At 41.9% G+C, this 15,636-nt stretch overlaps 1 protein-coding gene across 1 annotated transcript in view; it reads right to left on the bottom strand.

The window, feature by feature from the left end:
- Positions 1-15,636, bottom strand: part of TENT4B (terminal nucleotidyltransferase 4B) — a 42,749-nt gene that overhangs the window by 11,686 nt on the left and 15,427 nt on the right. Inside the window, exons 2-5 of the mRNA XM_086757921.1 lie at positions 9,745-9,868; positions 4,910-4,956; positions 2,288-2,408; positions 1,133-1,240 (exon numbers count right to left, since the gene is read on the bottom strand). Of these exons, the coding sequence (XP_086614047.1) occupies positions 1,133-1,240; positions 2,288-2,408; positions 4,910-4,956; positions 9,745-9,868 (400 nt within the window). The remainder of the gene's footprint in view (positions 1-1,132; positions 1,241-2,287; positions 2,409-4,909; positions 4,957-9,744; positions 9,869-15,636) is intronic.

Here is a 15,636-nt window from a genome sequence, read left to right on the forward strand (position 1 = left end):
ACCAGCACGCAGCTCAAGCAGAAGGTTTGTATAACCATGCAAGTGAGGCTACACAGACAAGGACTCACACCGTCCTTCTGAAACGAACCAAGCACGGGGATTTTTCTCCTATGCCCTTCACCAGGGTAAAGAAACAGACACTGTAAAAAGCAAACTGAGCGACTTTCATACTTGCTACTGAACAGACGTAAAGGAACTGAGGATGAACAAGTTGAAGGCCATACATTCAACTCATCAGCAACTGAGAATCCCCCAAAATTTAGAAGACTTGATGACATTATTAAAGCAGATGTACGTGATTTCTTACGATTCAAAGTAAAGTGCTTGCTCTATTCAGATTTACAGAGTTTTCTGAAGGAGTTTTACTTCTAGCTATTGAAATACCTTAACCCTCCTGCTGCCCATTGGTTTGGTTAAAAAAACAAAGCAGGAAGTAGCAGAGCAGTAACACCTGAGCACTTAAGTGAGACAGAACTGCACTTCACCTCCCTACAAAGAACAGGAAAATCCAAAACAAATTTTCTACTGCTTTTATGAGACATCTACTATGAGTGTCCAATGCACTGAAGGGGAAGGGAAGGAAAGGAAAAGAGTGTAATGATACTTCCAAACTTTAAATACAAAAGCTCATTAATCCTAACAAAACGATCCTATATATTAAACAAAAATAACTGTAATGTATCCATGATAAAGTATTAGTGAATCCCTGAACTTACTAAATGTAACTTTTTAAAATTTTTTAAATTTAAATTTTAACTAAATTTAACTACTTAATCGCTGAAACAGTATTCAATCTGCAACAAGATTATTCCCACTTTCTGCAGGAGCGTGTGGTTATGACTGATTTTAAGTTCAAGGAACCCCAGTTAGAAGAGCAGAACATTTAAGATGGGTGTCAGTGCATTTTCCTTAGTTATTGTATCATCAGAACTTCTCCATAGTTTCATTGCACATTTTACTATCTTCACGCCTTTTAGGGCACTATATATAAAACCTAAGAACATCTCACAACAGAGCAAAAAATAACAGGGTGGAAGCGTCTCTCTAGTAAGGATGCAGTCAAAGTAAAACAGAAAATCAAATGAAGCCATCAAATATTCAGCTCTGTACTTCTGTTATCGTGTTGCCTAACCTTGATAAAATCTTTGATGAGCTGGGCTGCTTTAACCCCATTCTGTACATTAAAGCTTATATCAACTTTGACTTCAGTGAAGGAATCTGTCAGTTTAATAATAGGTACCTGCAAAAGAAAGAGAGATGAAGTCAATACGGATTTCCAAGACACATTTGGTTTCATTCATATTTACATGCACCAGTAAAACATTTTCTGAATGTGTAGAGGAGGCAGACGGAGAAAACAGGGCTCCTGTCAATTTATGAACTCACGCTCTTTGCCAATCTCTTTACAGAAACTTTGCTTTTCTAACTCAGAAATGCTATTTTCCATTCGCTACCCTGCTTAACACAACTTAACACTTCACCTGCAAAGTGATTCATTTAAAATCGGTTTTAGTCAGTTCCTGGTGCAGCAGCACACTTCTAGTGGGAAAAACAAACACCAGAGGGAGACAAACGCTTAAGAACTACAGAGAAATGGTAATGGATGTTCTTAAGAAAAGACACTCTCGTGTCATTGTGGGTCACTGAGTCCTCACAAAAATCATCTCCGAACAAGAAGCACAAGATAAAGAGAGCACTCTAACATATCTCCCCCTGAGCACTTTCCAAATCCCCTCTCTGCTAATACCAGCCACCAATTAGACATTTGTTTAAACCCCAACACTCCTACACTTACAATTAGCAAAAGGCAGGAAGTTATAATGGAATTAATCCCATCCTGCGCGAGATACACCATTACCTATTTATATATGGCTGCACTCACTACTTCTGTGTGAAAATGTATTATATCTGCCTGCTTAGAATAAGAAAAAAAGAAATAATTTACTTATGTACCAACTCAGTTCAGAAATTCACAAGTCTAATCGCATTAATTCACAACAATGACTGGCAAAACCTCACTTCAAAGCAAGTGTATGTTCTGTACTATGGAAATAATTAAATTTTCCCCAACAGAAGCAATGCCTCTTTTGGAGCACTATGAATTACTTTGTCAGTAATAAAAACCGTACTAAATAAAAAGGTTCTACTGGCTGCATTTCTATTTTATATATAAAATAGCTTCCGCTCATGAAAATTCATCCTTTTAACCAAGATCTTTCTTTGATTAGAAGTTTAGCTTAGAACAAAGAAGTCTGTTCCCCAAAGGTTGTTTGTTCCCCAAACTTACAGTTGCTTTGTCTAAAACCTTTACTGAGTTTTCATCTGCTACATTGTGCTTTCTAAGAGCTTCTTCCAGGGTCCAAAGAGGTAACGTCTCCCATTTTCCAAACACAACTAAATCAATATCACTGAAATGGAAAGAAAATTTATTCAAATTAAAAGACAAATACACAGCCGACACGCACACAGAACGAGCATAAAGTTGACAGAATGTAGCTTAGCCAAGTAATTTCTTCTTACTTTTCTGAGGAAAGGGGTGGGGATGAACTGTCACACTTGGGAGAACACAGAACATTTCGGGTTACCAGGGGGAGGGGAGTGATACGCACACAAACAGGGTGCAAAGCCAGAGCTCAGTCTCCTCAGGCCACACTGCCAGCAGAGAGAGACCAGCTCCTCCGGAGTGATCCAGAGCAAGAAATTAGCTCGGCGTGAATCACCACCTTCGGGCTGTATTAATCAGTAAGGCTGAGCTAACAGCCTGCTACTGAAAGGGAAAGTCCCGTTCCCATCCTCTGCTCCCAGATGCGCGGCCCTGTCTCCTCCTTTGCTCTAGGCCTGGTGCTTGTCTAACCTGGCAGAAACCAACTGCCCCCACCCCGCCCTTTAAAAAAGAAAAACAACAAATATTCTGAGGTAATTTCCTGCTTCTTTGCGACTCAGAGTTGGTCAGCTGGGCGATCAGAGCACCAGTGGGCACACGGTAAGCCGCTGGCCTGTAGTGCCAAGATGAGGGAGCAAGAAAGGAGAGGAAAACGTGGCTACTTTGACTTCAGGAAGCAACAAGCTGTTAAATAAGATCAAACCATCTTATTAACTTTGCTCATTAGCTCAGCTCCTTGCAGAGGTGTCCCCATCTCGCTACCCTTCCCACCTATGCACATACACATTCATTTGACTACTCAGGGAGCTGACACCCTAATTCAATGCCTAAACTCAAACTCCAAAGGCGACTGGTGTCCAAACTGAAGACAGCAAAGGCTGCTGTGAGATCCTCAGCTTTTTCCCCTTTGCTCCCCAACTTCTTGTTTGATTTCCCCTGCTTGGCTGGGAACACAAAGGAGGGGAGCGTCTCGCCCTGTAACAGCAGGCCGCTTCGGTAACACGGAAAATCGCTAACAGAAAAAACTCCAAAAAATTTAGGAATACTTTTTCCCCCTGCTAGACTCTATAGATCTGCTGATGCACAAAGAAGCCCGCTTTAACCACCTCCAAGGAACTACATCTGCTTAGATGGAATCTCTCTGGCCGACGAGCGGAGCCGGCAGAAGTGAGTTCAGCAGCAGTTCAGCTGCATACCATTCAGCTGACCAGGACAGGCAGCACCCCGCCAGCTTCAGCAAACTGTGCTCAAAACCTGTTTGGAGAGCAGGAAATGCTGCTGGAGCCTTCTCTCCCAGACTAACTTAGTGTTTAAACCACTCCAGCTGCTGGCAGTTAACACCGGGAGAGGTTTGTCTGATGGCACCAAGAGAGAGAAAGCAGCTCTGCTGTCACCTGGAGGAGAGACACAGCCTGCGAAATAACACAGAGATCCCCAGCTAAACACCCCTGTGCCCAAACCTTCAGCGTCGGTTAAATAGAAGGATATCAGGCAAATTCTAACACAGAGTAACAGAATTTAAAACACATTGTAGGTCTGAGTCCCAGAACCTGAAATCTAAATTAACGATACAGTTACTGACGGGTGGGGAAAACTTAGGGCGACGGGAAGCTTTGATAGAAGGCAACAGGGAATTAATTACCAACACGCAAATGCTGGTTATTTTGAAAGTTATTAATGTGGAACCAATGTGTATTTGTACACCTGACTTCTGACTTCCCAACTGAAACTGAGCAATTCAGCTCTCCTGCACCTCCTCAGACTAACGCAGATACTGACGTATCTGACAGATACTTTCTTTTTGGAACAGAGATGAAATGACCCCTCGCGTGTCCGTCGCTTGCAGTCAGTACTAGATATTCATTCCTCATGTTCCCAAAGAATGGAACTCAATTCAAGTATCAACCTCAGACTTACGCTATTTAAATAGTGTATCCCCTGCAGCTATTTAAGCCTTTCATTCCATTTCTATTTAATTGTCAAAAATACTTACAATTTCTACACAGAAGATACCAGTGTCACTGAGTAATGACCTCTCTTTACGAAAACCAGTAATAAATTTGGAAAAAGGTAGAGGCTGACTATTGCACTGAAAGAAAAAGCCAGCTCTGTATGTCTTCTCTTCTGTCCAGTGCCAACATTAGCACTAAGAAGGTAATGTTAAATGTTCCCATTTAATCATCTGTGGACATAAAACTCAGCTTTTCTTTTGAGGCCAGCCTCTTACTTTGGTTCAGTCATTTAATGCACCAAATCACAAGATAGGCCTTTTCTGACAACATGGCAATTCAGACCTTTTACCAATACAGGCCAAATCTATACAGACACATGTGATACAGTTAATAGCCTTAATTACTGTATTTCTTTACACTGCGCAGAGTACTAACAGCTTAACACTTTGTTAGTACAGCAAGCATAGAAACAAGTATCACAGATATTGGGAGATCAGACAAATCGCTACAGGGGCACAGGTTCCACAAGGCTATTTTTTCTCTTGTACAGAATTTACCCTGAAAAATGACTCACCTCGTAGGTAAATATAAACCAGTTTTAAAACTTCCAAATATCTGCACCTGAAACACAAGAACAGGATATACGAAAATAAATTTTCTGGCTTCAAAAGACGTTTAAACATGTTCTATTGTGTTGCTTGTAAAGGCTGGGTATTGCTACCCTCCCTTGGCAGACTTCGGTATTGCTAACAGGCACATACTTTCTGTTAAAGCATTTACATCTCCAGTGCAGTATAAACGGCAAATCTTCATTGTTATTACCCACAAAACATTAGTAACTTCGCAAAGAAGGTTTTGTAATAGAAAAATCAATGTAGAAATTTTTATCGTGACCAAATTTGGCAAAACCCGTAAACAGGAGGATTTTGAAACACTTAAGAATGACAGAACATAAAAAAAAAAAAATCTCAGTATCAGTTAAATTTATTTTTCACATTCATATCTCAAAGTATACCCTTCAATTCTTCAACACATTTTCTAAGTTTAGTATATTTACTTTGCTTTGCCTACTTAAAAAAAAAAAGAAAATTAAATCACAATCCATTTTTTTTTCTGAACTACGGAGCAAGTAGTACAACTTTGTTTATTTCTGCTTAACCAACAAACAAAAACGTTTCAGAAGGTTTCGCATCCCACCGATGTAGTTTATTGTGCTGGATGTTTACGAGCACTGGAGGTTTAATGATCAGGCTTCCATCGTAAGCTGCCCGAAACACACTCTCATTAACTCTACCACGCCTCACAGGGAGGTCGGACACCCGCTGAGTCTCAGAGGGGGACTGGTGAGACTTCAGAGCAAAACTATCCACACATTTGGAGTAATTTTCAACCAGACACTCTTCTGATGTGTTTCCTGAAGCCACCTTGCAGACTTGCGTATTCTGCTTTAATGAGTCTCAGACCCTAGCTTGATTGCCACCTATTTGTACGTCAAGTGACCCACTTTTTATGTTTTTCTCCTTTGGGATAAGGAAAAGGGGGAGATGGGAAAAGACGATGCTTTGCAAGTGTCTTGATACTTTAGCAGACCAAGAAGTAGTATGAGTGCTGCTGCTTGATTATTTACTCCCTCACTCCCAACAAAAAGCACATGCTGGCAGTAAATTTAATGTTGAACGTTCATAGCTTCTCAAACCAGAAAAGACTGCAAGAGAGACCACAAAACCAGCATCGATATTGTACTAGACCTTGATAAAGGCATCGCCAAGCTAAGAATGTAGTAAGAATTAGTATTACCATTTCTAATCCAGGATAATAAAAGTATCCTCTGTGAAACTATTTGAGTTTAGTCAAACCAGGATTTATTTGGCCACCAAAAATATCTGAGAAGTGCTTCTGCACAATAAAACAACCACCGAGGGGTTGGGAAAAAACTAAATGTGCTTTCACATTATCAAACAAAATAGTGTGCTCAGCTGAGCAGCAAAGAGAGCCTTTATTGAATAAACAACCCTGCAAGTATTTGTAAACTTACTGATACAACATATATGACCTTTACTGAAAGGAATGAGACAACATCTGCTGTTGTACAATGATCTGGAGTATGAGAAACACTGAATTATTATAAAAGAAACCCACACCCACACTTCAATCCCTCTCTCATCAAATCTGGAAAGACGGAAGGTTGGGGAAATCAGAACAAAAATGTTAAAGGATTTTGATTTATTACCGAATCGCAGTTTAACCTGTTGAAGCTCTGCAGCCACACACATATTTAAAGCATCCCAAATACAGGAGACTACTGTAACTTCGGCATCAGTCTCTGTGGTGTGCCAACTCTGCTGCTGATGTTTGTGTTCTACGGACAGGGATGTATTTGCATGCCTAAGATAATTTAAGGCCACAGTACTGCAATGGACTCCTGCTGCTCTATGCCGTTGTTACTATTTACCCTACATTTCTGCAAACTTGTTCATATTCAATTCCAAAGTTCCTGAAGGAGCTTTAATTACTGGATGTGTCCAAGGGTGTCCTCACTATGCACAACAGCGCTTGGAAACCCACAAAAGCTTGGCAAGTCCTTGCTACCAAAATCCCTCCATCAAAACAAAACATCTATCCACAACCAAATTAAATTTCTCTTGCTCCTACTCCATTAAGTAGAATTTTCTGAAGTTTCAAACTAAATAGAGTTCATCTGTCTATTTCTATTCCCAGTCACAGTCTTTTCGTAACTCATGTGCATGAAGTACGCAACCTTACCTCTCTTCAGATCGACAAGGCCACCTAATACTCAGACACAAAGCTGAGGACATGATGACAAATGTCTCCTAAATCCCACTGTGTGAGTACTTATTCATTCGATAGTCAAATTTTCACATTCAACTGGTCAAAAAACTTCATCCTGAAATGCTTCATTTAACATTTTGGGTTGTTTGGTTTCAGTGTAATTAAAGCCTTTCTTATGGTCAGAGCCTTGCGGATGCCAAGAACAGTTCTCACTTACTAGGAATGTTTCCTTCTAAGCACATTCCCTTGAGTAAGGGAGCAAATGACACAATTGCTAACTTCTATAAATAAAGCAACAGTTTTGGATACCTAGTTTTACCCCCCCCCCCCCCCATTTGCTTTTTCAGCCTTTTCCTAAGTGGAACAGGAAAAAATGCACACAGACACTCTTGGTGTCTCTTTCTTAGTGTCTGATTTTTATAGAGTATGTCTTTCTTATGTCTTTAGTGAGAAACTACAAACTAAATGTGTGTCTAACAAGTTTGTTTTAGTTGGATTGGCTATGTCTATGACTCAAAACGAACAGCTTAAACATTAACTTGTCACTGTACACCACAGCTAAGCTGAGGACATTGGACCAGATAACAGTCCACCTTCTCAGAGCATGTACTCCAGAATTAAATCTTACAAGCAGCTAAACACAGATTTCCAAAAGGTTAGTGATTAACCCAAAGTACTGGAAAATGACAAAAAAAGGACTGTCAAAGTCAAACACAGTTGAGTTCAGCAGTTCAGTTCCCAAGCAGATCTGTAAAGTAAGTATTAGAAAAATAACATTACAGGGATTTCCAGGCTATAATCCAGCGTGCTGTTGTCACCGTTCAGTTTCCTTCTAGCCTTCAGAAAACTGAAGGGACAGGAGCGGAGAATTCTTCCTCGACACAACAACAGCGGACAAAATGCAGAGTTAGGCTTTGAAGAGCAGCTACTGACTTGAAAAAAAGGAACTGGCACGCTCTTGCTCTCTAGCAGTTTCAAAAACAGCTAAGAAAGTCAGTGACAGCAGTTTTAACTGGCACTAATTGGAAAGTGAACCTCAGTTGTCAACTGCGCGGTGCATGCTGCTTCTCCGTCACGTTACAGCTAAGCCCCGTGGTTGGCAACCAGTCATGCTCGTGAAATCTCCTACTCCAAGACTCTGGCAGGGTGTACCACAGTAAGAATTGTTTTGTACCCGCACTGCTTCCTATACTCCTGCCTGTCAGACTGGCAGCCCAGCGCTCCTGCTCTTGGCTAGTGCCTACAACACTGTCTCACTGGGTTAGAGGAGAGCTGCACACCACCCGTGAGATGCTGAAGTCCCTTACACAGTTCCCTTGGAAGGTTATCGGTTGTGCTCAGAGAGAATCGCCAGCCGCGGGTAGTACCGACTCCATCGACTCCCCGTAACTGTGCAAAGGCGGCCGTCACCAAGTGGAGCATGCTCCTTTGTACTGTATGTCACTAATGCGTTGTCCGTAACAACGGGAACCGCCTTGAAAACCTGAGTGCGCTTTACACACAAAACCACACACCACATACATACAGCTGATACAGAATTCGTACTCTGTCATATTCTGCCAGTTTCTAAAAACACACTCCAAAAAACAGGTTAAGAAGATCTGAAACAAACGCTGAGTTTAAGTCACTCATGTCAAAGCACTACCTTCTACCGTGGCAGGATCAAAGAGCATTCCTTATACGAAAGATTCGTCTGTCTGAACTGGGTTTGCTATTCTGGCTAACCAGCCCTTATTTTCAGCTACTGTTATCTACAGATAAGATGACTTCGGCTACAAATCTGCGGTCTGGAAATGAACGCCACGTTAGCAGAGAGATACAACTAAACTACATTCAGTTACGCTAAAAATCCAATCCTTAAGTTGTAAAAGCCCATAAAACCACCTCAACTTGTAAAAACAACTTCTCTAGCTTCTCTTTAGTTCAACCTTTATTAAAAAAAAAAAGCATCGCTTTGCACAGGAGAAACTCTCGTTTCGACTGAATCTAGTACTAGCAAAAACCGATCTTTGGTGGAAAAAAAGGCATTAGAGGCACTATACATCCAATACATAAATACAGGGAGAAGAGATCTACAGACTTGTTTCTTCCTCTCCAAAAACCTAGTTCCTTTACATTTGTAAGGTATTTCAGTTCAGTTGAACTGCCCATTAAAAACAGCACGGCCTACAGAACATGGCATTGCTGGCACTCCACCTCAATACGCTTATTCAAGACAGCAGGTCTTCGGACGAGAAGCCCTGCTACAGACTTTGGCAGCCAAGCCACAAGTTTCAGAATATTTTTTTTAATAAAATAATATTTTACAAGCATGCATGCATGCTTGAAATGTTCCCATTAATCTTAGTAAATAAATATTAATGAAACCAAACGTTGCCACTCCTCTTGCCCTTTCCTTTTGACTACAGCAGGTCTAGCTTGTCTTTGTTCCTACGCATGATAGAGAATGTTGACCTGTATTATTCTAGAAATAAAGATCATCTCTCTCACTTGACCAGAAATCCATCTTTTTTTAAATATGGAAAATAATCAGTATTTTCATTATCCGATACTTCACAAAGTAACCAGGCAAAAAATGTCACTTTTTTATATTAACACATGGAGGAGCGTCCTACTCACATCTGCGTTAGGCCAGAGTTCCTTTATGACGTTTTCTATCCTGTTCACCACCTCCATTCGCATTCTCTCTTCTTCAGGTCTGGGAGACATATACTTATAAAAGTCAATGATTTCTTCATGAAGACTAAAAAAGAAAAAAGTAAAAAACAAAACAGAAAGTCAGGAAAATGAAATACCAACTACTTCAATCAATTGTGCTTTTTAAGCTCCTAGTTACCTACTTAGTCAAGGGGCAGTTTAAGAGTAGCATGCAATTAAAAAAAAAATAAATGCAGATTCACAACACTTAGTAATGTTTCGTTTCATGTTAGTTTCTTATGCCGTAGGTCAATATTGTGCTGCATTTGCTGAAAGTGCAGAAGCTAGTCTACATCCGAGCGCTTTCAGTTCACACTGAAGTCACGCTCTGTGTTTTAATGCCAGCATAACAGAGAAATGGCTCCGTCTTCAACCACCAACGCAGCTGTACGCTCCGAGTACACACTTCGCAAAAACGTAAACAGGAGCTTTTCGGCCAGCGCTTCCCAGTCAGGCCCTTGGCACCGGCTAGGTGGCCTCGGGCGCTGGTCTCTATCCAGTAGCAAGCTTTTAAAACGTTGATGGTAATTGTGCCAGTGCTAGAGCTAGAAAACCTGCTGCTGTTACTGCTTAGAGAAAACACAAACTAAATACACACTCTCTCCTCATAGCAGGAAAACAGGCGGTACACGCGCAGCGGCAACGGCTCGGAGCGGTGACTGACAGACAGGTAACCCGTGGATTTGACAGCTCACCACACTATATGTGCTTCTCACAGCCAGTGAGTTCTGTTTAGATTGCCTGTGATTAGAGCTGAAATAAAAATGTCTTCATACAGCGCCACAAATTTCTGTGCTGCTGTAATATCATCAACACACCATCATTTTGACTAACAATGTATTCAAGAAAAACAGACACAACCCTTAAATTCCAACAAAATTCAGAGGAACTCTGGCGCAGAGTAGCTAAATTGATTTCATTTGTTTCCTGCAACGACCATTGCAGTAACAGCTAGTTATTTTTTAAAAATGTCCTGTTTCTAGTTACCAAGTACAACGGCATCTCTCCTTAAAGCTCTGAGGGACCATCAGAAGAGAGCAATTTATTAAGCCCTTAGATGAGATGTGGAATCCAGTAATTCCCCACCGCATGCCACACTTAAATAAATCAAATGTTAATAACTGGAAGTTGTACACAGGTGTCAAAAAAACAGATTAAAATATTTGAAAGTTGCGTTTACCAGAGTCAGGGAAGGGACAGAACTCAAACCATCTGCATTATGTTATTCGATACTGCAGCGTTATGAACAACACACGCTTCTGTCTCTCAGAGGCGGAGGAATAAAATATTTACATTACTTTTCACTGAGCATTTATTGGAATCCCGCCCCCCCCCCCCCCCCCCAAAAAAAACCCGCAAGGTGCCATTCCCCTCCTCTCCCCCCATCACTGCCACGCTGGCACCAAGCCCTGTTCACGCACATCTCAGGTACCACAAGGATGTTCTGAACAACGCAGCTGCAATATTCACACGGATAAATGCTGTTTTGAGCATTTATTTTGACGTTGCTAGGAAATTTCTTACCTCCTCCTACGGCAGCTTTCTTGCTTTTCCTTGGAAGCTTACAACCTGGGGTTAACGCGCACATTCCAAAGCACCACTGCCATCCCTTACACGGGCACAGACTCCCTCGCCTTTGGCTTCCCAGCCATCTCCTGCTCTTCTATTCCTCACCGCTGTTCAGCGTGTTGGCACTTAAACCTTCTTACAGCTATCCTCCCATTGCAGAAATGGAATTCGGATGAGAAGTACGCAGTAAAGGACAAGTTGAGCACTGGTGAACCAGCTTACAGGAAGATCTGGAAGCCAGCCCAAGGCTTCCTATCACATCTGGCAAACTCTTTACTTCTCTGTGGGCTCCATCGCGGGGAACTGATCCAGCAACACAGCCCTGTTTCTGCCTGTGCTCCTCCAGACCAGCTGGAACAGACTGGTTACATGCACGAGGTACAAGATTTGCCCCAGAGCAATGTTTTAGCAAGGTAAGAATGAGGGCACGTGTGCAATGAGTGCCACGAGGAGCAGTACCACCTTATCTCAGGGCACTTACCAGCACAAGACGTGCTGGGATAACACCGAGGGACTATCCCTGGGGAGACACTCACGTATAGCACAGCACAAATCCATACTGCCCGTCATTACTGGTCCCAGCTGCTCCCGGGCTTCTGCTTTACAGGAGTTAATTGTTCCCCTGCTCCATCTGAGAACTTTGAAAGAACAAGGCAATCAGAAATGAGGTCCCCAAAGTGCACACAGGGCCAAGCCATACAGACGCTGCAGTTCTCAGGGCACTTCTCTTTATTAACTCCACCAACACTCTTAATCGAGATAATTACATCCATTGGTACATCCTTTAGAAGCACATAAAATAATGATGTCTTGTCAGAACCAGATGTATTTCTTTTTCGAAACATCAATACCACACGTCTGCCTCTCTTTAAATGGGATCCTTCTTGTTCTTAGATAGTCATGTAAAGCTTTACGGCAAAATAAAAAATAAAGCAGCATGCAAACACACAGAAACTTACATTATGCATGCACTGAATGTTACTGAACAATGCAGATGTAGAAAAAAAAGAAATTTTAACCTTTTTGATGATACAAGAAAGGCTTAAAGACTACTAGAGAAAGTCCCCACCAGCAGAGCAGCTGGAAATACTACAGACATATCTGCGTTTCACTTGCCCCATGCTCCGTGCTGCTGGGACCGCCTGCGCTGCAGAGCCACGGCACGCAGGAGGCCGGCAGACGCCGTGAAGGCTCGAGACTACACCTGGAACCGTATTTCCCTGCCCAGTAACGGCTGCTGCCAAGAAGGAAGAGAATGATTAATTAAAGCCAAGATGAAGAGAAGTAGCCACACAGATTTCAGAGCCGTACAACACGGCTGAGAGGCGTGACTCCAATTAATGTGGAGTTAACTCGAGCTGTATTGAAAATTAAAACTCAAGGTTATTCACTGTCTTCATCAACATCTATTACAGTAGCTGTTTTGCACAACAATTTGTTTGGATTAATGGAGTCTGTTTACAAGAGTCTCTAGTGGAATTTCATATCTTTAGCCAAAATGAAGATCAAAGAGACCAAGAAGTTATTTTTGGCATCATAACAGTACTTTATTATTTAATGCCATTACATTCATTAGTTATTTTAGATAAAAGTCCTTAAAAGGAGACTCGGTTTTAGAAGGAAATTACACTGTAATAAACCTGATTCCACTGTGGAGAGATATTTCACTTGGCTTTAGAGTCACACTGAGGCGGACCAACACCCAAGACCTACTCAGGATGCACGGAGAGAGCTCCCTGCAACGCGTAAGAGCATTAGTTTACTGTACTTATTACAGGAAGCAGCAGTACATGAGAGGGTCTTTGTCCTGAACTTGAGAAAATCTTAACACGTGGGGAAAAGAAAAATAAAACTGTCTCTTACACCTTCTCTGAGTATGACTGAAAACAAAGTTCTAGCTGCATCACACCCTGTTTCCAAGCTCGGTAAGCTGATTCCATCACAATTTCAGAGACAAGACAGAATTACAGAGAAGAGAAGCAGCTAAATTTGGTGGATTATAGTGTCTGTTAGGCTTACCTGATGCATCACTAAAAAAGAAAGTATGGCTGCAAAAGCTGTCATCACACGGAGGACATCCCACCATAACATCACGGAACCCCACCCTGCCAGACCCACACCACCTGGGGGAAAAGGCGCAGCCTTTGCGCAGAGGCAAGCACTACGGAACGCTGTGCGTTACAGCACAATACGCTACTGCCGTACGTCCAGCACAGGAACCAGGAGCGATCCTGGGACGCACGCTGCTTCACGAAACACAACTGGAGCTACCACAAATTTCACTTCTCCGCACTGGCATCCCGGTGCAGCCTAAGTGGCCAGCCCACTGTGCTCACAGATTTCAGCAGCTCGGAGAAAGCCAGCCCAACGCGACCGATGCCCAGCGCTCGCCGGCCACACCAGCGGCTGCCCCGAGCGGGACTGGCCTGGACCTTCCCTGCCTGCCCCAAGCAGCTGAGGAGCAGAGCGCAGGCTTGCTAAGCTGAGCAGCCAGCGAGGTGAAGAGAATTCTGACTGGGTTTGCCTAATCACAGGATTAAGCAGTTAAGTGTTGTATTTGCGTGCCAGCACGCAGCATTATACTAACCAGAGTAGTAAGTTTTAATTGAAAAGTTTCCTGCTTTTGTCATTCTGGAATTGTGTTAGACTTCCACTCTCCTCTGGCTCTTCTTCACTCTTCATTTCACAGGAGAAATTACGCAGGCACACATGTTCTAATTTCTCTCACCAGGGTGTTACCCACAGCTTCTGCTCCAACTGTTAAAGATGACTGGGTTAAAAATTCTGCTCATCCACCCCAAAGAGTCTCCTCTGCCTTGGGCATACATATTCCCTTGCACAGGGAACACTATTTGCAACATCACTGAAGATAATTTAAAACAACGGATATTAACCATATGCAAAAAAATCATATAGTGCTTGTGCACTACAATTTATTTTTTGGCAGCATTTTCTGAAGGAAGCTTCGTTTTCAGGATGATGAAAATATAAATTATTTAGAAGCTCTGCGGACGGTGGGCACAAGCAAGCAATAAACACACAGATTGCTTTTGCCTTCCCAAACTCTGTGCTTGAAGATGAAGCGCTTCTGACTGAAGAGTTTATTGATTTTACATCCTCACTTGGATGGGATACTTGCAGTGTACCCCTGTACCACCAAATACGCCTTTTGTACCTGAATTTTCTTCGGGTGAATAATTCCTAGAGGACAGTGTTTAGTTGCCCCTACCATTTTAAGGTTACTCTGCAGGGCAAGGCAGGAGGTGGGGGAGAAAAAAAAAATAATGAAAGGCAACAAAGAAATATTGTTGAATTTCAGGTTTATAATCGTCTTTGGGGAAGAATGTGAAGGAGGAACCTGAGGTATTTTAGCTTCTTGAAAGCACCAACGCTTAACAGTCCTAACTGCATCCGCTCCTCCACTCCCGACAGGAAAACCAGCATTACACAGGAGCAGAGACAACAACTTCAGTTTGAAGCTTCCCACGGGCTTTTACTAAGGAAAAGATAGCACTGTTTTTGCAACTATTAAAAATAATAATAATAATAATAATGGCAGGAAATTCTGATCCCTCAGAAGTTTCATGACCTAAACAAAGTTTTTCTCCCTCCCACCTGCGACCTGTTTGGTCCTGAAGCAGTTTTGAACAAAATGGTAACTAAGGTAAAGGAAAGGTACAGAGAGCCCAATCCTCTCTCTCCTCCTCAATTTTTTTTCAATATTTATTTTTAAAGTGATGTTCACACAAGACAGGGAATCCAACAGTTTCCCAAATCAACTTTCAATTTTAACATTAATCTCCCACAAGCTTAACAAAATAATTTCTAGATTACTCTTACCATCTACACGTGTTGAATTATGAAGCATGAACAACAGCAGATACTGTAAGGAACACAAATTATTTTTCCCACCTACAAATTCAAGCAAAATCAAACATCAGAGTGGTGAAGGGAACTGTAAATACGCAGCATCTGCAGAGGTCCTCTCTCTGCCACCTGGGCCTCTGTAGCAGACAAATTCTTTTAATATTTGCTCAATTTTAAGCTACTGAAACACCACCTCACTGCGTCTGCAGGTGATTTAATAGGCAGTTAAGTTTTGTGGTGACTGGTACATCAGTCCTCACAAGGAACTAAAATCATGCAGAATAAAGCAAACAATTTTCAAAAGCCTCAGAGACTTTGACGGTCACTTTTTATATCCTTAGCTACTGAACCATACCAATATATTACAGGTGATAGTAG

Source organism: Chlamydotis macqueenii, chromosome 13 (genome assembly GCF_036417535.1).
Source record: "Chlamydotis macqueenii isolate bChlMac1 chromosome 13, bChlMac1.mat, whole genome shotgun sequence".
NCBI classification, from domain to species: Eukaryota; Metazoa; Chordata; class Aves; order Otidiformes; family Otididae; genus Chlamydotis; species Chlamydotis macqueenii.